The sequence below is a fragment of the Sipha flava genome, unplaced genomic scaffold, assembly GCF_003268045.1.
Source record: "Sipha flava isolate LNK unplaced genomic scaffold, YSA_version1 104_pilon_pilon, whole genome shotgun sequence".
NCBI classification, from domain to species: domain Eukaryota; kingdom Metazoa; phylum Arthropoda; class Insecta; order Hemiptera; family Aphididae; genus Sipha; species Sipha flava.
The window spans coordinates 2827242-2848986 of record NW_020271718.1 but is presented as its reverse complement, the minus strand read 5'-3'; the positions used below and the strand labels follow the sequence as shown (position 1 = coordinate 2848986).

The window sequence follows — 21745 nt, the reverse complement described above, 5'->3', positions numbered from 1 at the left end:
GACGTGAAGTGTGCGTGCGTGTGTGCCTTTAAACACTTCATACCGAAGTTATTACCAAGTTAGGCAGAACGCGGGTCACTGCAGTTGCGACGCGGTCAGAAATTACACCGGTGACCGCCGGAACAGTACTAACCTGGTCGCGGTTTACACCACCATATGGTGATCATTTAGTGCATGTTTTTTTTTTATAATTCTGTATTTCCCCTCCTCTCCCCCGCCCTCATCCCTTTCCCACCACAAAAGTACCGCATCGCTTTCATCGGATATTGCCGCGATCGTATGGTAAATGTGTACGTAATATAGTTTTAAGTACGACTACGGTTATTCATCGCGCGTTCAGACGGCGAGACCGGCAGGACAATCAATGGTCTGACATCCTGTACGGATGTAAGCCTCAGGAGGCCGGGATGTGAATACCAGTTGGAGACCTTTTTAAAAAAAAATGTGGTTAACATATCACTTATGAAATTTATGTTGATGTATTAAATAACTTAAAAAACGAAATTTAAGTGCCTAAATTAATAGATAAGTTTAAAAAAAGAGCAAAAAAAAATGACGAAATAGAAAATGTTTAAGTTTTAGATTTTGGCTTTAAAGGCTTCTTAGAGCTTGAAGCCCCAATGAATTTTATCCCCTGTATCCCCGCTAAATCTATCACTGCTGACGACGAAATCAGAGGAATTGCAATTTTTTTGCGAAAAATTTAAAATATATTAACATGTCTTATTTTTAATATTTATTTTTCATAGATTCTTTTTTTTTTTTTTTAATTTATTACATTCGATTTGTATGAATCATTCAAACCTGTTATATCGAAGCAGTAGGTAACACACATTTATTTTTTTAACTTCACATTTACAGTTATAAATCAAATTTTTTATAATATTAAACCCTTGAGATTTTTGGTAATTTAAAAACTAATGTAAACGAACGATCCTAGATTAATTTTGCTTTTTTTAAACACGCAGTATTAGATGCAATTATAGATTGAACATTGTTTTATAAACCATTAGTAAATATTTTGTTTAAACCTTGTGAAAAAAAAAGTTAAAAAAGTAAATTACTCGAAATGTTATGTCATAGCCACGATACTTGTTAGATGTCTGATACTTAATTCGAAATGGTGAATTATTTTCTTTGATAAAAACATTATATTTGAGTTGATTTTAAGCTGATTCGTACCTGTTAGATAATAATTTTAAATTGTTAATATCTCTTACTAATTTTGTATAACTTGAGTGAATAAAAAAAAAAAATTGTTTTTTCAAAGGCAATATGAATGATAAATTTATAATAACAAAATAATTAGGTCGTCGACAGTAACTGTTGTCATAAGTTCATTACGTATGTTTGATGTTTTGATTTTTAAATATGTGTAAACATTAACCACTTTGGATTGAGTTGACCTTAAGTTGCATATATCCATGATAAGGCCTCAGTAAATTGTACGGTCTATACAACTATTATTTTCATTAATCCAAATTCATGATAAATAATATAAACGTAATATATATTAAATATAAATCAAAGATTGGGTAATCATGCAAATTAGACTGACAGATAACCTGATAGAGCATTACACGTAATTGGTTTGTGCCTACTCAATGTAATAACTATTTAATAAACATATTTTTGTATTTATTTCATCCTTGAAATATATATAGTAGCGATGTTATAAGTTTAGAAAATCTAGATGATTATAGTTCATAGACATACCTAATACTCGTATAATCATTTACTTTAACTTAAACCAGTAATTTAGAGATAAAATAAAATAAAATATAATAGTGTTATTAAACAGTATAGATTTTCAATGTTAGTAACTATTAATTTATTCTAATATTATACAACCACTAATAAACACATAAACACTTATTAACCGTGAACATTTGTCATTACATATTATGTAACTTATTTATCATTATAATTCTTACTACAAGTACCAGATAGAAAAGTAATGACAATTCTAAGCTTATAATTTAAATGATAGATTGAATGATTATTTCAACAGTTTAAAATAATATATTAAATGTCTACAAATTACCACACGTAAACTTTCGTAATTAACTCTTTTTTAGAACTTAAATACTTATATAAATATATACCTTTATTAAAATTCTCAAGGACTAAATATCCGAATTTTATTTAACATTATTTTAATATTTATAGCTTTGAGTATTACTTTCGTAGAATTTACATAGTTATCCGTGACATTTTACCAAAATTCATAAAATGGTTAGAATACGCATCCACGTTCAACACAAAAGATATTTTAAAAAATACGATAGTACAATCCACACGATAGTTAGAATCATTAAAGACATTTATTTGCTCTAAGTTGAAATTTTTATTCTTTGTTATATTCTTAAATGTTCATTAACTCGCGTATTGTACGGAGCTTAAAATATAAATCCAAGATTTCAATTATTCAGTACATCTACCCAGGCACGTAGCTAGAGGAGTGTTACAGATGTAATAATACCCCCTCTATTTGATCGTGTTTTATTTAAGTCTTATAAAGGTAAAAATTCATCAAAATATATAAATATTACGATAACAATAATGTAAAGTCGGGACTCGACTCCTCATTACACAGTTTTGTCTAATAATCTAGAACCGTAGTTTTGAGTCGTTTCATGCACTATTTAATATATGTATAATAACAATATATAAGGAACATTTTGTTTTAAAACTGAAATCACTACGTGTGTTGGAGGATGGGAATTATAAAACTGCCCATTATACGTTCTATGAAAGCTCTCCAACCCATTTTTAGTTCTATAAAACGAATATAAAAGTTTAAAAATAAAAACGCACTGTTTTGGTGTATACCGGACCTAACACCAAACCTGACAACACCACACGAAAAAGGCAGGTAAAAACGTTCGCAATGGTGCCATTAACAATCGTAAATTACCCCTACAAAAAGTGTAGTTTAAAAAAAAATAAAAACCTTTACTCAATATTTTTCACATCATCAAATTGTAATCAGCCCATCAGATTGAATCTATTTAATTTTCTATCGGTATAATCGGAACCCATGTAATTTAATATGATAAATATAAGTATATATTTTATTTATTTTACATAAATCGTGTATGCTATTTAGGTCTGGGTAAGCGCTGTGGGCCAAAACTTAAGCTCAATCGGTATCGCTTTTGGTCTGGTCATATCTTTCGCATCGTACAACCGTCATAACAACAATATATTGGTGGACACGGTAACCATATCGTTAATTAACGGCATATCGAGTTTTGCTGTTGGATTGTTTACGTTCGCCACTCTGGGCAGCATGGCCAAGGAATACGGAAAGTCCGTAGAAGACGTAATATCAGACGGTATGTATATATTATTATATATTAACATAAACGTGCATTAAATCTTGCCAACACAAAAACCCGAAGCAACTGAATGCGTAAAAAATGTCGAGATATTGCAGATGTGTAGTCGATTTATTTTATAATCCCAGTTGTTGAGGTCTTACAATATATTGTTACCGACTATCGTAAACCTGTTTTGTAATATATCGTACTTCGCAGGACCAGGAATCATGTTCATCCTGTTCACGAAGGTATTGTCTGACATGCCGTATCCTAACTATTTGTCGATGTTGCTGTTCTTTATGATGTTTTGTTTAGCCCTGAACAGTGAGGTATGTATCATTAAATCATACTGTATAGGTACATATCTCGTAATAAAACTAATATTTTAATATGTCAAATGTAATACGAGTATAATGTCATCGAAGAGTTATATAAGTGTTTTGAATCAAGCTACGTTTTACTCAATGTACTAAGAGTATACATCGTACATATATGCCGTTGAAATTAATATACTAATTAAAATGTATTTAGAATAATGTTATATAATACGCGTAATATGTGGTAAAGGAATACCAGTAAAAATGCTCTGGCTAATGTTTACAAAATCCGTGGTACTTAATAAATCTATATATTTTTAATGTACCTGTGAAAGTTAAATAATATATATTGTTGAACTATAAATACTTATCTTCGTAGTATAAACACGGCAGGGACGTATTTAGACTTTCTTCTAGGGGGGGTTTAAATTTTTTCTTTAATTCAGGCTTAAAATTTACAAGTAAATTTGTTGGTAATATTTAAATCAGGTGAATCTTTAATATTTGTGGTTTTTTTTTTTTATTCTTATGCCGGATCCACTTAGAAAAAGTTACGCTTGTATTTTATTTGATTTTTTTCACTAAGTATTGACCCAACAAAAAGCCTAATTCAGTATTCACAGCCACGCGTGATTTGATTTCGTTATAAAATTATCCACATTAAAAAAATTTGAAATGTGTAAGTATCTCACATATAATCAATTCCTTAAATATGGATTCAGGGAGGGGTGATCACCCCTTCGCCCTCCTAAAATACGACCCTGAAACACGGAAGGTTATAGTCCTGTCCAAATTAGTGGCATATATAGGATTTTTCCCATATTTTCTTTCTAATGACTTAAATAACAAAATGTACAAGTTTTTAGTTACAATGTAAGTTAATCATGATAATTGAAATTAAGATAAAATATTTACTTCTTCCGTACTTTTAAGAATTTTATACATTTATAAAAGTCGAAAAATTGTATTATAATTAAAAAATACTAAATGAAAAAAGAAAGAGTCTCAAAGGGTGGAAATCTATCACCCTCTCTACCCCGAGTAAATAAACTACTAATCCAAATCGTTAACATACATTTATGAACAATTGATGTTTAATAAGGCAATAATCAAAATGACAATAATATAATTGGGTTGCTTATTCTGTTTCATTTTTTTAGTTCGCTATAGTTGAAGTTGTTGTAACATCCATACAAGACGGGTTTCCTAGGGCTGTAAAAAAATATCTAGTCTGCCATGAACTTTTAGTCTTGACGGTTTGCACCGCTTCATTTCTCCTAGGACTTCCCCTGGTCACACAGGTTTGTGGAAATTTATCATTTTTAATTCACTTTAGTTAAAACGCTTATAAATAATATAATATTCAGTATAATATTTATATATTAAGTAACTTTAAATATATTATATTTTTTGTTGATATTAAATTTGTCTCAAATCATTTTATCTCCATGTATTTTCCTGTTCGCAGGGCGGTATATATCTGTTTCAAATAATTGATTATTATACTTCTACGTGGTCAGTTATATATATTGCTTTCTTTGAAGTAATCGCCGTGTCTTGGATGTACGGGGCTAATAAAATTTCGGTGGATATTCAAACAATCACTAGTTCAAAACCATCGTGGTTTTTTAAATTCAGTTGGTACACCATTACACCTCTCACACTAATGGTTAGTACATAATTTACTAAGTATTTCTACTACCTAATACCTACTGTAGTAAAAGCACGTAGTAAAGTGTATATTTCCATTTAAAGTGTTTAAAACATTTACTGTGGCCTAATTTAAATCTCGGTAAGGAAAAACATGAATGATATCATGCTTGCTTTCATTTCGAATCCCGTTAAACGTTTATCATGGATGACCATGAAGTCCAATCTCTTTATGTGCTAATTCATTAAACATATGTTATTATTATAATTGTTTTATAGTTTGTGTGGATATTTAGCTTAACAGACTACGAACCAACGACTTATTTAAACGGCACCAAGAGTTTTCCCACGTGGGCTCATGTAATAGGTTGGTCCATGGTTATGATCTCATTGGCATGTATACCCATCGTGTCAATTTATACGTTCCTACACTCCGAAGGCAAGACATTACATCAAGTAAGTTATAAAAAGGCTTTAAAAATGTCTGTAATGTAATAATATTTACCGATGAAACATACTTGAGCAGACTAAACCACTTACTTGTAGCTAACCCGTTTCGATTATTACGAATATAATTTGTTAAAATGAAAATAATCGATGTTTAGAAATTGAACAGATCAATAAGGCCTCGGTCAAATGACTTTGGCGAGTTGCCAATCGCGTCGAAAATCAATATAAAAGAAATGGCTACGTTGATTGAATGCAAAATACCTCAAATCTCACCAATCGTCAATTATCCAGAAACAATTTAAAACAGCAAATATAATTATTTATGATTGTAATAATTACAAATAATATAATATAATTATTATATTATGTATATTATGATGTGCATGATTTTGTTCACATTCGATATTAATGATGGCAGATCACCCTTATTTTTTTCCAAAAATTACGCTTATCTAACTCACACATTCCATACATATTTATATCAACAGGTACCTACAACTTAATATGTCGATAATATTGTTCGGTTCATTTTATTTTTCATTATTGTTACGAAATTTTGATACCTACTAATCAGTTTTGATACATATAGTATGATTATAAGTAGAAAAGTTCGTTTTGTATATTTTACCAGGAAATAAATGCTACCATAGATTATAAACTCTTATATTCAACTTTGTTACTTTTTAGTTGACTAATAAAATATATTAATACAAACCGTTTACTTTAACCTGTTATTTTTGAAGTACTACCAAATAATTTAGTAAGTATATTAAAAATAATAAACGTTTTTAATTACCAATACAATACCAACACAAATTGTGTTACACACATAGGCGTATTTAGGAGGGGCTTAGCCCCCCCAGTGCGAATATTATCTCCCCCAGATTTATTTGTATTATTTTTGCTCATTTCGTTGAGTAGTCTTATTTTCATTTAGTTTAGTGTTTTTATTATTATTATTATTATTATTATTGTTGATTTTTCAGCCCCCAATATATTTGATCACCCTACGCCTATGGTTACACAATACAATATTTTGTAGATATAGTATATGTAATATATAATTTATATACAGTATATATAATCAATTTTTAATATCGACTGTAATATATATATATATATATTATATATGTATTAAAGTCTATAAAAATAAAAATTGCATGATAGATTTTATTTTGAAAAATGTCAATTTAAACGCGATAAGTACTGTAAGTTCGAATTTATAGAAATACATGCGAAGATATTAATAAGTCTACAAAATTGTTATTTTCAACATAAATAAATGTTAACTATATGCACCCGTAAAATAAAAATAAAATTTGACCGATTTTGGAAAAACGAACCGATTAATTATTATGTTCATCAATAGGTAGTTACTTATGTGTTACAATTTCAAGTGAGTAAAACACGTACGAAGTATCCCAAAGTTAAACTTGTAAACACTATAATACATTATTATATTTATTTAACACAAAGAATGTCTAGCCGCACTACACAAATAATAACACCCTGTTATTACTACAAATCATATTCTATTCATATTAATAATTGGAAATTGTTCATTGAAATAGAGCTATAGGTATCAATAATAATACCTCCATGTAAGTAGTGTGTACGCCTCTATTCCTTTATATGTTCACTCGTGTGATGGTGATGTAACGTTTTATTGGTGATTTTGAAAAAAAAACGTTGATATACTAGTTCAGAGGTCGACAACCTTTTTGGTGTTGAGGGCCACAAAAAAAAAAAAATGCATGGGCCATACATCTTATTTAATTTATATTTTACAGTTTAAATTTTAAACAAAACTTAAAAATATATCAAATGTAATTTATTCAAGCTTCGTCACTGTTTGGTAGGTATATTATATATTATATATATATATATATATATATGTATATATTTATCGTGGTATGTAATAACAACGTTTTAATAATAATAAAAAAAAAATAATACAAAGTAAAAATTAATGTGATTTTTGATTTGAATAGCTAAACAACAAGTTTATTGATCGTAGGTTTGATTTTCGATGTAGAAATTCTCAATACATCAATTAAGTGACGATCGGTTAATCGGGAAATATATTTACCTTTCTAATATTTCATTAATGAAAAAGTTTGCTCGCAAATATACGTGCTTCCAAACACGGATAACATTTGTTTAGAAAAATGTTTTATTTTACTAAATTTGTTGTACAGGTACTTGAATAAAACTGAATTAAGTTGTGGCCATCGTGAAAAGTAGTTTTAAGACTTTCGTCACTTTATAACTCAATAATTTCCATTTGTAAACAGCTTACAACATCATCTATATCAACTGCAAATGGGTTTAAAATGATTTTATTTTAAAGTCAATTAAATAAAAATCAGAAAATCTGTTTAAAAATTAATTTTGTAAATTTTCAATAATATTCAAAAATTTTACTTTCTCTTCTTCCCAGTTACATCGTTGAAATGTCCCCATGGATTGTTTAAAACAAACGAAATGATCTAATTTTCCCATCACTATGCTTGTAAAACATTAAATTAAACGTTAAATTTTTAGTTTAACTGAAAATTATTTAATATCTGAGTACATATCTGGTAGCAGTTTTTCCTTTTTTGAAAGATCTTGAAAGATAACATATTATAATTAGTGTCGGCTGAAGAGTTGTGTGAAGGAAGTAACTAAATTTTAAGCAACCCCATGCTATCAGTTTTCATTTACTGCTCGGAAAAAGTTCGGAAAGAAGAATAGTTAAGACATTTTTTCAATGTAGGCACAACACACAAAATTGAAGACTGGAAATCATCAATAAGCGGCTAAGTGCCAAAAAAAAAAAAAAAAAAAAAAGTTAGACTCGAAAAACCGAGCTATGTACCATCGCCAACAACCTATAAAAATAGCAATGTCCCATGACCAGGACCGTATTTAGGGGGGAGCTACAGGGTGCTGTTGCCCCGAGTGGCTCGATATGAGAGGGCGGCTAATTTTCTTATATTTTCAATATTTAATGATCTAATATTTTTGAAATGAAATTTCTTTACAAAATAAAAATTATGTCTCAAAAAAAAAAATAGATTAATAAAATACGATTTATGAATATGATAAAATACGCCAACCCGACGTCACGACACACACACACACACACATACATAGTCGGTAACGGTCGAGTACTGTCGATAGATCCAAAGATTTACAAACAATCTATTCTTATGTTGACGTTGCACTTAGAATGTTTTTGTGTACACCAGCAACGAATTGTTCCTCAGAAAGATCTTTTTCAACCCGCAGAAATTTGTATTTGGTATAATGAAGCGTTTTTTATTGTTGCCCCCTGGTGTCAAATTTCTAAATACGGTCTTGCCCACGACCATAATATTATATATACCAATATTATGCTCGTAAGACATAACCTCTTTATAGTTTATTGGCGATAACATATAGCTCGGTTTTTCGAGTCTAAATTTTTTTTTTTTTTGCCACTAAGCCTGTTATTCAATGCTTGACTTGAGGGGGACGCAGGGAAATAGAGTACCCCAACTAATTTTCAGAAATTTTAACGTCCCTTACTATTATTACATTATAATTATAACGATTAACAAGTTTTGGGAACGCTCTTTTTTTCTAAAGTAAATAGAGTCCCCTTTTTTAATTTTGCCAAGTTTAAGCACTGCTGTTATTGATTTCCCGACTTCAATTGTATCAAGCCAAAATCTTACTACATGCATTTTTAGAGTCTTAATTTATCAAATATAACAGGTTAATTAAGATATCAAATTTGTATATATTATTTATTTAATAAATATTTAATTTTTATATTTTTTTTATCAAGAACTAAAAAAAAATTATTTTTCTTGTAATTTAAATTTAATGTTTTTTAATCCGGTTACATTACACACATTAAAATTTACTTTAAAAATACAACGGATGTTCATACAGAGTACAGTTTAGATATTCGATAGGTGCTAAAACAATGAATATAGAATTATCATGTAAAAAAAATTAACCAAAATCGGTAGTAATTAGCCGATGGGGCTGATATTTAAATATTGTTCTTTTTAAATATTATTCGTCCGACTAAATGTTTAGGACTGCGGTGCCACTGTTTAAAGTTGTATGTATTTTTATGCCTTTTATTATTTGCATTTTGGACAAATATATGAGTATACATTGTTAGAAAATTACAATAATTTATGTTGATTATAATTAGTATAATTAGCTACAAGTAAAATTAGAATTTTACAAGTTATTTTAAATAAATTATTATTTACTGATTTAGTGCAAAACTTATTTAGTAATAAATAACTATAGTTAGAATTATTTAGCAGTAGTTAATATAAGTTAGTAGTAGTTAGATTATAGAATTAGGTGTCATGATCAGCTAAATTAGATCAAGTATATTAAATTTTTACTATTATCAAGTAATTTAGTGAAAAATAAATTTAGTAGGTTAAACTTGACTACAGTTAAAATAATTTAGGAATAGTTATTTGTAATTAATATTAGTTATTATTGGATTGATTATTGAATTAAGACTCATAATAAGAGCGAAATAACGTCGATGATTTTTCATGCTAGAATTATAACTGAGTGTTCGTAAGAAATACATTTTTTTAAACATCAACGTATATTATATTACTTAATAAACTACAGATAAATAATATTTATTGTCAATAGTAAGTAATTTGTTGTAGATCGAATTACTCTTGGAAAACATTGACGCTTTCCGAGTGTGAATTAAGCCTTTACGGAGATACGAAAAAAACCGCGCCACGTGTAATAACTTATGCTTGAAAATAATATATGTCATTGTCCATGACGCAAATGTATTGTTTTATAAAAACTAAGGTGGTGAAAAAACGCACAAGTAGGTAAAATACTGATAAAAATAATTTAAAAGAAAAAAATATTTCAGATTTCGTGTATCTCTTTTTTCCAAATAGTAGAATAAATATGAGTTAAAATGCAATAAATATTGCAGTATAGTTGTGATATTATTTAAAAAAGGTGATTGGACGTTAAAAAAGTATTTTTAATACCTCTAAAGAATTTTTTTAAAATACTGTAATAAATAATTTAAAAAATATTTAGAATAGTTCAAAAGTATTTTATGTAAAATATTCCAAATCATGTATTCAAATACAACTCAAGTTGATATTTTGGTTATGTGCATGATGCAAGTAAAAAATGCAATAGCACAACTGAAAACAATAAATTATGTATAAATTCAGCATCATAGGCGTAAATAGAAGGTACTTAACCCTCCTAGATTGCCTATAACCCCCACAAAAATCTATGTTTAAATTACCTATATAATAAAATTAATTTTTTTATTATTTTAATTTAATATTATTATTTTTACAGACAAGTATAAATGCAATTTATAATACAAAATATAAATGAAAATTAAATTAGATTTCATTTTCATCCCTTAATAACAGCTATTGGTCGCAATTTTACTGTTTTCTTGCTAATTCCTGCTTCATGACAAGTATTCACCACATCAGTAACATTTTTATAGGACTCTGGAGACTCTTCCATTACTAATTTTGGTGAAGCTACTCGAATAGAAATACCTTGTTGGGACAATTTTTCAAGTACATCATTATAGTCTATATTCCGTCTTGACTTTGCTCTAGATAGTGCACGTCCCTGTATAACATTTCCAATTATTGAAACTCAATGTATTTTTTAAATTGTATTACTTACAGCTCCATGGCATGTAGATCCAAATGTTTCGTTCATGCCCTGTTCGGTTCCTGTTAACACATATGAACAGGTACCCATAGTTCCACCAATTAATACTGGTTGACCAGTTAGTTGGTAGTCAACTGGAATAAGAGGATGATATGGTGGAAAGGCTCTAGTTGATCCCTTTAACATTATTTTAAAATTTAAAAATTTATAATTGAAGTTTGTAGAATATAATGTTATTATAACTTTAGAAATGTTATAAATGTGTATGAAATAAACAATGTTTTAGATACCTTTCTATGAACTAATAAGTGTTTAAGTTTTCCATCAATATAATGTTGTTCCATTTTTGCAATATTATGAGATACGTCATATATAACATGCATGTCTAAATCATCTGGTGTCAATTTGAATTGTTTTGCAAACGCCTTTAAAATATAAATCATTTATTTTGTATGAATTAAAAAATATACATTTATAATTTATACATACTTGTCGTGCTAAAAATGTCATTGAACTTCGGTTAACCCAAGCAAAATTTGCAGCAGCTGACATAGCTTTCAAATAGTTCTGACCTTCATTGGAATTTATACGAGCACAAGCTAATTGTCTATCATTAACTTCAATTTGATCACGTTTCATTGCTTTTTCCATTTCAAGTAAAGCGTCTAATAAACATTTTTGTGAAAAGTATAAATTAAAAAATTAAAAATTTTAAATTTCAAAATGTAACAGTTTTTACACAATATATAGAATTCATAGTTTACATATACAAATAATTAATATTTTATAATAATATACATGTTCTGTTTATTGCATTTGAATTAAAAAAATGTAATTCTATTCATATTTTAAGGTTAATAATGCTCATAAGAAACCTGTTGCTACTTGATGACCAAATCCACGACTTCCAGAATGTATCATAACACATACTTGACCAATATTTTCAATGCCCATTTTTTTTGCAGCCCATTTATCATAAACTTCATCAACAACTTGTATTTCTGCATAATGATTGCCTGCTCCTAACGTTCCTAACTAATTAATACATACATTTCTTTTCAAAATAAATATGAACTTATTTTAACTATTTAAAAATAAATTATATACCTGGGGTAAACCTCGTTTCCTGGCTCTCATGCTCACTTTTGAAGAATCTGCATTTAACATTCTACCATTCTCTTCACAATGTTCTTTGTCTTCAGCCCATGCATAACCTGATATAAAAATTGCTTTTAAAAATACTACAAAGATTACATTTTCTTTTGACTAACCCTCTCGTAAAGACCAATCCATTCCCATTTCAAGTGCTTCTTCTAGATCATTCGCATTCATAGGAATAATTCCTTTAGAACCCACACCAACAGGAATGTGATCAAACATGCTTTGAGCTAATTGTTCCTAAGTAAAAATAAGAACATTTTATTGAAGAACTTAAATAAAGCATATAATAATAGTGTTATCACTTTGACAGGTTGAACATCTTTTTCAAATAAATTTGTGCGAAGTAATCGTACACCACAATTTATATCAAATCCAACTCCACCAGGAGAAACAATAGATTGAGGGTCATCCATATCAAATGCAGCCATATTACCTATAAATAAAATTTGCAAGGCATTTATAAAAAAAAAGTCATAACTGTAAAAATTATAATAATTAAACAATTCAAATTATTTAAGACATTTTCTACATAGTATTAATATATAAAATTATATAGGTAATTTTATCTGGAAAAATATTGATCATTTTTTTTAAATAAAATTCTATATAAAGAGTAAATATTTTATAAATCATAAGTTATATAAAATTTAAAAATACAAGTGTTCCTTCAATTTTTTTAGATTGAATTTGATATTGTGTTATGTTTTTCACTTTCCAGAAGAAACATTTTACTATACTACAAAATCTTCATATACAATTAAAAATCCATAATAGAAGTAAATATATAATTATATAAACAAAACCTAACATAAATCATTAATTAAGCAAATCATACCTATTAAAAATACTTATTCAATTCATAGTTTTAGTTGGTGATACTGATCATATAATTGTATCTGTATAACACTATATTGGTATTTAATCTTCTCATGATTCAGTATATTTTGCTTTATTACATATTCTTACTATGGCTGTATAAATTAATTTAGACCATTTTTTTTTAAATTTAAATTAAGATCAGTCATACTTAATCTTAAAATGTTGAAATAAATTTTAAAATTGGTTCATTTATATATTTTTATATATTCCACAATAACTCTGTTTATTTTCATTTAATAATTTGTTAATCAACTATTATATTCATAAACTATTACTAAATACAATTTTATTAACTGTAATATTTGGATTTATCATGGAAATACAACTAATTTGTTTATAGTTTAATATTAGGTTTTTTAATTGTACAATGTCTAAAATAGTAATAAATTAACCTATTTATCACTTAAAAAGAGATTAAATATGACTGGAAGGATAACACTTATTAAATGTATATAATAACAAAACTTACGTATAGTAAAAATAAATAATAAGTAATAAATAAATAATCTGAGCCAATCGATAAATAGCTTATATTTATTAATTATTTTAGAAAATAAAAAATGTAATACCTATAGCAAATCCATAACCAGAGTGTATGTCTGGCAGACCAATAGATTTATGCACAATGCCTGGTAATGCAGCAACATTAGCGATTTGTTTGACACCTGGTAAAAAACCACCAATCATGCCCGGTCGACATGAATTTTGCAATTCTTCCAACATCAGTTTTTCCAAAAATGTATTAACATAAAAAACTCCTTCGACCTGCATCAATACAATTTAGTGTAATTTAAACAAATCATTTTTATTTAATAAAATGAATCATATTTACCTTCATATTTGGCTGAAATCCTTTTTTTATTTCCCATTTAAAGGGAGTTTTTCTTTCTAGATATTCTAGTTCTTCATTATATGGTCTTACAACCATTATAACTGATTTGAATTTCACAGATAAGTACTTTAAAATTATTATTATATGAAAGAAGTACCTAAAAGTAAACCTATAATCCGAAATTAAATAAATAATTTACCAACATTTCGAACACTGTATACATTTTATTTAATAACTATGTGTTATCAGTGTTATCAAAAGCAAAATTTGTTATCGTTTTATTACCGGTGATAACATAATGAAAAGTAATTATGTCTATCGTCCTTGCTTTTATTTATTGTATTCAAAGAATATTTTCAATGTCTTTTATTCAAAAAATCCAAACCAAAATTGTAATTAATTTTAATATATTATGAATACTATCATCTATAACAATATTATCATTTCATAAGACCCACGGTTAAATTAGTACATAACTATATTTAAGACATTTGATTTAAAATAGTACGTAACAATAGATTATGATTAAGCTGTAAATATATTACTTATTCATTTTTCATGTATAAATCGTATTACTTATGTAATAAGTTCAGTTTTTAAGGGAAACGGTAGCATTATTCCAACATCAATGGTAGCCGTTCAAACTGCAAGTTTAACTGAACAGAGTCATAATTGCAATTTCTAAAAAGATTAATTTTTATCAGATAAGATATAAACAATATTTATTGGATGACATAGGGACAATACGATACAAGCTAATCTACACAAATGTTGATAAAATAACATTTTTTTTTTCAATTTAACAAACTGAAAATATTATTTTTACTTATATTTTTATTCAAATAATTTTAATCATGATGTTTAATACAAATTCTAAATTATTAGAAATCGTAATTAAAATTCACCTTCGACACTAATATACATATATATATAAATGTATATCACGCAGTCTATTAAGTACCAAAATATAAAAATACATCAAATATAAAAATAGGCACTTATCATTAGAGCACTGTGTTATAATTAAAAACAATAATTATGATTGGATATTATTTATTGAAACACTTTTGGTGACGGTAGATAATTATAAACAAATATTTTGAGTACGCCCCTTTGAAGTAGGGTGTTAGACATTGGTGATTATTAGGGCTGGGGACTTCTAGGAGTTTGCATGTTTTTAAATAATCATCTAAGTAATATAGAAATTTGTTTCATAGCAATACAAGTTTATATTTAAAATGTATAGTTGCATATTTGACCGTTTTTCGTTTAGAAGTACATATTTGACAATTTTTCATTGTATAAGTGCATATTTGTCAATTATTTATATAAAGGAGAAAGTTTTTTAATTTTATAAAAAAATTATGGATTTATTTCTTCATCCATCACTCGACTTGAAATCCAAGGTGTGGCACTAACTGAATCCATTAAAATAATTTAAACTACAAAAGATAATATATATTCTACGAAAATTGAAGGATCTGCACAAGCTAAGGCAATTTATGACAAAATTAAAAAAGTTTTGGAGAAAAAGGTTGAATCTTATCAACTACAAAAAATATCGAAGATTTTAAATGGAAAAATGAATCTATGGACAGATTGCCTGCAGATATTAGTAGTAGTTACTTACCATTTTTTAAATTTACACCAATAAGTTCCGTAGACGTAGAACGTTCTTTTTTCTAAATATAAATATATTTTGGCTGATAACAGGCGGTCATTTAAATTTCCTAACTTAAGAAAATATCTTATAGTCCAATGTAATGCTCAAGGTAATTAGTACTAATTAAAAGTAGAAAAATTTTTTTTCAATTTAATTTAGTTTTAAATCAATTTTAAGTTTTTTGTTTGAGACAAAAACTCAATATAAGATGAAAACAAATTTAAAAAAAAAGAAAATAATTATCTCAGATCATCATATCTATTTTATCTAGAAATATTATTATTATTTATTATTAATTAAATTTTTTTAATTTATTTATTATTAATTATATTTTTTAATTAATTTATTATTACAAATATAATTTTTTTGAAATGCATATTTTTATAGCATATTTATTGATTCTTTAGGGCATAAATGCATATTTTAAGGTTTTTAAGGGCATGAAGTCCTTAGCCTTAGTGATTATTAAGGGAATGAAAACCGAAAAATATAACGGCTGTCTGGCAACGACCAGGTAATAGTGTCTGTCTGATTTAATATCTTGAAATTCCTGTACAGTGAATGTGATAAATGTTAAAACTTTTAACAGTAGTAGGTACAATGTTGTTTTTACCAAATCATTATTTGTGCTAAATTATCATAACTTCATAAATACTCAGATAAATCATAAATATATTCGAGTTTTAGTACTCATATTTTATGAATGCTCGTGAAGAAGACATGAAGATAGGGTACTGGCGCCCACAAATCTTTAACACATATTTATGTTATTAATTCCGGGGGTCCGGAACCCCCCCCCCCCCCCCCCCCCCCCCCCCCCCGAAATTTTCAAAAGTAGTAACATTTTAGCGGTGAATATAGTTTATTAACGATAAATTGTATTAAATAATAATGTTAGACCCCCCCCTGATATTTTTTTCCAGTTACAGCCTTGCTTGTATGTTCTCTTAATTATTAATGAAACTATATTTAATTTCGGTTTTTTAACAACAATAAAAAACATATACTCCGTTCAATTTATAAATAAATATTATATATTGATAGTATCACTATATGTTCTCTACCTTATTATTATTCTTTATTATTATCATTATTGTTTACCCCTGTCATTTCTATAGAGAAACTAGGAGTAAAATGTATTTGAAATTCTAACACGCACGCAGATATTCGATCATAAGGCTATTATTATCCACTCAACCATGTACTGGTTAATTATTATTTTTAATATATTTTAACACTATATTTATGAGTAAAACCCCCGAACGCCCACCAATACCTCAGTGCAATAAATACGGTCAACATGACGCGTATAGGAATTGTCGACATATTTTGGCAAATGACAGGATGCACCGACGATAAGAGATTGTTGTATTTAACATACGTCGAGAGTTCAATCACTATTTTCTACTTCATTACAACGCTCTCGTCGTTGGTTTTTTTAAAAACCGATATTTTGGACATCCAACTGTTCGCTCTTCTCTGTCTGCTAATCGAAAGCTTTATTTTGCTAAGCATCACGTTTCGGTTGTACCATCAAAATGATTTCCGCGAGATGAACTATCATTCGAAAATGTTACGAATACCGGAAGACTATCAGTCGAAAATCGACGCACTAACTGTGTATCACATAATAGCACCAAACATTTTTGTCATCACTCCATTCCTTTACACGGTGATGAACGATTCCGTGTTCATGGGAGATCCTTTTACGTTCCCTTACCTGGATGTGTTTCCAATACAGACTAATAACGTTTTCGTCTACACGATCAAATACATGGTGTATGCCGTATCTGTGTACATCGCACATCTTGAACTTAGTTTCATAAACATATTGTTTATATATTATGCTGGTATCGTGAAAGGAAAATTAGATTTGATTATAAATGCAATGAAAGGAGTTTTGGCCGACAACGACGAAAAAACATTGAAGAAAGCGATTATACAACATCAAGAGTTTTTGAAGTGAGCTCAATATTATAGTATTGACGTACAATAATTATTCGATGTAAAACTTTTATTTTTGTTTTCAATAGTCATAAGATATTTTTATTTTTATCCAGAGGCAAATAATTTAAAAATGATTTGAAATAAAAATGTTTACAACATTTAATTCAAAACGTTTATAACTCCACTATTTCTGTTATTTAAAGGTATTTTGAAACGATGAAGAATGTATATGGTAAACCGATATTATTAACAATATCATTTAATGCTATATATTTTGGCCTAACTACTTCTTTAGTTATTCAAGCTATCCAAGTACGTATTAAAATAATATATATTTCTTTTTCGCCATGCTACGAGATAATTTCTCGATTTATAATTGAAAGTATATATAACTAGATATACATTAGAATTGAAAACAATTATTTATTAATGTTATCCATTATTTAACACAAAACATTTAGTATTTGCTTATAATTTAATTACATATAGTGTTTGATAGTCAATATCAAAAACATTTATGTAGTTAAAACATTTAAACAAATTTTCATTATTCAAAAAGTTAATTAATATTAAAAGTTAATTATTTTTTAGGGTTTTCTCAATCCAATTATATTTTCCATTTGTGTAGCTAGTTCCATAGCAGCTATAATAAATATGACAATATATACTTCTTATGGAAGTATCATGTCTGATTCGGTAAGTTTATTCCATTATAATTCCGAATTTATTCAAATATTATATTCATATAATATTTTCCAGCACGATGATCTATTACGAACTCTTTTTGACTATCCATTACTTGTTGCAAATAAATCGTTTAAACGTAATGTATTAATAATGATGACCAGAACTATAATTTCATTAGATTTTACGATTGGTTACATTTTTTATCGTAAATTTAAATTTACTTGTAAAGGTAAGCCATTTTTAATTTTTATATTAATACATTTAAACGTACACAATTATTGACTGAAAATTTAAAAATATTTCATTCAAAATTACATTAAAATACAATTATAAATACTTAAGATCTTTTTACTTTCACTCAATTATCTACAATAATAAATAAAGACTGAATATTACTAATTTTAACATTTGACATGTTTCTTTTAAGTCAGATAAAAAACATATTATGTTCATATGGCTAATAATACCGTTGGTAATAAATGTATGATTATTTGTTCATAAGGTGAATTCAAATTATTTAAAGATTTAAAGTTTTTTTTACTATACTAGCGTATTTTTTATGTACTTACATTTGAACTGAATATTTTATTTATAAATTATTATAATATTATTGTGATTAAATACCTACAATTACTAATCATAGACAAAAATATTATGTTTAGTAAATTGTTATCAAGAATTTTTATAAAGTGAAATGTGATATAATTATTAATTATTTTATCCTTTAATGACATATGATAAAAAAACAATTACATTTAGCCAATTATTCATTATGGTTGATGCATTAATATTTGTTTAAGTTTTCTACTTTAATTTCAGATAGTTAAAATGTCATACACAGTTTTGAATGTGTTATTATCATCAGGATCATTGAATAAGTCTCACATGGTATAATAAAAAAACATAGATAACTTTGAGCTATTTCATTAAATAAGTTATTTATTATTTTAGTTTGGTTTATTAAAAATACTAACTATAATACTATATCACTAGCCAATAATGCACTATGAACTTATAAAGATATTATTTTACCATATTTATTATTAAATTAAGCTGCTATACACTACATTGTTTTTATTTATTTTTTTATAACTGTTATATTAATTTATGTTTAACTGTAACTTTTTTACAATTAGTTGCGTAACCATTATTTATTATTTAACATTATTAATAACAAAGATACGTAGCTCATAATTGTTGTAGAACTTAAGAATACTAAGATGAACATGAGTGAAATCTGTTGGTAAAAAGTTTACATTCGTTGAACAAAAATTTAAATCTTTCATTATAACAAAAGAAAATATAACATGTTTTCTACATCCTATATTTATTTTATATTATTATTATATATATTAATTTAATTTTTATGTCATGAAATTGTCGTCTGATGAACCCTAACATTCACATTGCTTTTTATAAATAAATTATATATGGTCTAAGAATGAAAGGTCCACAGATAGAAATATGCCTAGCTCTTTATTATATTTAATAGGTTATAAAATTGTGCATTTTGATTAAGTAATAAAACATAATTTGCTTTAATTCTTGTATAATATTTTAATATCAGTGAAGTATAACAATGTCATAAGCCATTAGCCATAAGGGAAATTAAAGCTAAAGGTAATCTGATAAAACTGAATGAAAAAATCTTACACTGTTACATTTAATGATTTTCTGTTAAAATTATACGATTTATGTCTACAGATTATCATCACGCCTGTATTAAAAATTACCAATTTTCTCTCTAACGTTAAAAAGTAATTTTATTTAATTTTCTAAGAGATATTTTACAAAATATGTCATGATCTAGGTTCTAATAGAATATTTTATTAATTATTAATGTTACATAGCTGAGGATTTAGTTACCAAAACAAATTAACCACATGCAGAGTCATCGACAAAATACTCGGCAGCAACTCGGCTTTACACCCACTTATTAAAAATTTTTGGTATTGGTTCACTAGTAAATTTTTTGTAGGAAAATAAATTGACTTAGTTCCACTATATCATGTCATAGATGGATATTCAATTTAAATTATATTCCAATTCAATAGTAAAACTTTAAAGTAAGTATTAATAGGTCTTATAGGTCTAATTTACTATAATATAAATTAAACTCACACTAACTATTGCTTCTTTGCGATTACCAACATTTATACATAAAAAATAATCTGTTTACGTAGCTTTATTGTCTTTGTGGATCTTGCCAAATTGAATTTGTCATATTGATGCTTTCCAAAAAAAATATCGAGTGTTAAGTTCACATTTGTTGATGCCTCGGATTGATCGTGTAACCCATTTCATCGAAATAGAAGCAATCAATTTTTAATCATCCAACGAGCTACTTTCCTTAAATTCACTTTATTTTTTATATCTAGTATATTGTCCTTCAAATTGTTAAATACATTTTGCAAATGAGAAGTAAGTCATGAGTAGTGAGCAATAGTTCTTATCTTCAGATCGGCTATTACCAGGTTAATACTTAATATTTTAATTTTTTTAATTTACCTAGCTTATTTTAGTAATTAATACACTAATATTTAATTTAGTCTTATACCTTCACCGGAAGTGCATATGAAGTGAAATATAAATGTATAAGATTTTTAATAATTCATAATTTAATTGCTAAATTGCTACAGCAATAACCTGAATCATTATGGTTTAATAAAAAAAAACGATTTATAAGAGTATACATATTACGTAGATGGTTTAGCTAACACACATTATATTGTAATTTATAAGTTTCATCCAGTGGTGTATCGGGAAATATATTTATAAGTACGCACTAATAAAATATGTATATTAATCCTAAAAAATGTTCTCGCTTCGCTCGATAATTTTTTTCTCGTTAAGCTCGACTAAATTAAATTATGCCCCTTACATGTTTTAACTTCTATAGAAGTTGCTTTCTTACTATAGTAAGAATATAAAATACAACATCACCGGATATACATTTGGCATGCGTTACAAATTGCTTGCTTGCTGCACATTTATTGAAAGTCCATACATTATATTATATTTAATAACATCAATTTTTCAAAATGTTATTTACTTAATTGAACTTAAAATACATTAAATTGTAATCAAACTGTAAACTTTACACTGTAATCTTCAACTTAAAAATATTTCATTCAAACTTCATAGTTCATAACAATTT

General features: G+C 27.1%; 3 protein-coding genes across 4 annotated transcripts in view; 2 read left to right on the top strand and 1 right to left on the bottom strand.

Moving 5' to 3' along the window:
* LOC112682985 (sodium- and chloride-dependent GABA transporter ine-like) overlaps positions 1-6404 on the top strand; it is a 33163-nt gene extending 26759 nt beyond the window's left edge. The window contains exons 7-12 of one of the 2 annotated variants that reach the window (XM_025553788.1): positions 3110-3338; positions 3540-3652; positions 4801-4941; positions 5109-5309; positions 5570-5746; positions 5896-6404. In XM_025553788.1, the coding sequence (XP_025409573.1) occupies positions 3110-3338; positions 3540-3652; positions 4801-4941; positions 5109-5309; positions 5570-5746; positions 5896-6042 (1008 nt within the window). In that variant the 3' untranslated portion in view covers positions 6043-6404. The remainder of the gene's footprint in view (positions 1-3109; positions 3339-3539; positions 3653-4800; positions 4942-5108; positions 5310-5569; positions 5747-5895) is intronic. The other variant, XM_025553797.1, reaches the window with a different exon arrangement.
* A 4451-nt stretch (positions 6405-10855) lies between these two features.
* LOC112682996 (tRNA-splicing ligase RtcB homolog) lies at positions 10856-14521 on the bottom strand. Its single transcript, XM_025553809.1, has 10 exons — positions 14292-14521; positions 14029-14224; positions 12883-13013; positions 12691-12817; positions 12527-12633; positions 12295-12454; positions 11909-12084; positions 11710-11844; positions 11432-11596; positions 10856-11374 (listed from the first exon to the last, which is right to left on the bottom strand). Exons 1-10 carry the CDS (start codon positions 14385-14387, stop codon positions 11147-11149), a joined length of 1521 nt encoding a protein of 506 aa, XP_025409594.1. The 5' UTR covers positions 14388-14521; the 3' UTR covers positions 10856-11146.
* A 2733-nt stretch (positions 14522-17254) lies between these two features.
* LOC112683958 lies at positions 17255-19473 on the top strand. The gene is made up of 5 exons (XM_025555229.1): positions 17255-17916; positions 18105-18213; positions 18493-18597; positions 18661-18817; positions 19408-19473. The coding sequence occupies exons 1-5, from the start codon at positions 17255-17257 to the stop codon at positions 19413-19415; spliced, it is 1041 nt and encodes a 346-aa protein (XP_025411014.1). The 3' UTR covers positions 19416-19473.
* The last annotated feature ends 2272 nt before the right edge of the window (positions 19474-21745 follow it).

What these genes read in the sequence shown, in the direction of transcription:
- LOC112682996 (XM_025553809.1), bottom strand. Translation starts at nt 14,387, where the DNA reads ATGGTTGTAAGACCATATAATGAAGAACTAGAATATCTAGAAAGAAAA. An exon ending in TGGTTATGGATTTGCTATAG is followed by an intron (nt 13,014 to 14,028) that starts GTATTACATTTT and finishes TTTTATTTATAG; the next exon opens with GTAATATGGCTGCATTTGAT. An exon ending in GGATTGGTCTTTACGAGAGG is followed by an intron (nt 12,634 to 12,690) that starts GTTAGTCAAAAG and finishes TTTTTATATCAG; the next exon opens with GTTATGCATGGGCTGAAGAC.
- LOC112683958 (XM_025555229.1), top strand. Translation starts at nt 17,255, where the DNA reads ATGACGCGTATAGGAATTGTCGACATATTTTGGCAAATGACAGGATGC. An exon ending in CAACATCAAGAGTTTTTGAA is followed by an intron (nt 17,917 to 18,104) that starts GTGAGCTCAATA and finishes TGTTATTTAAAG; the next exon opens with GTATTTTGAAACGATGAAGA. An exon ending in GAAGTATCATGTCTGATTCG is followed by an intron (nt 18,598 to 18,660) that starts GTAAGTTTATTC and finishes AATATTTTCCAG; the next exon opens with CACGATGATCTATTACGAAC.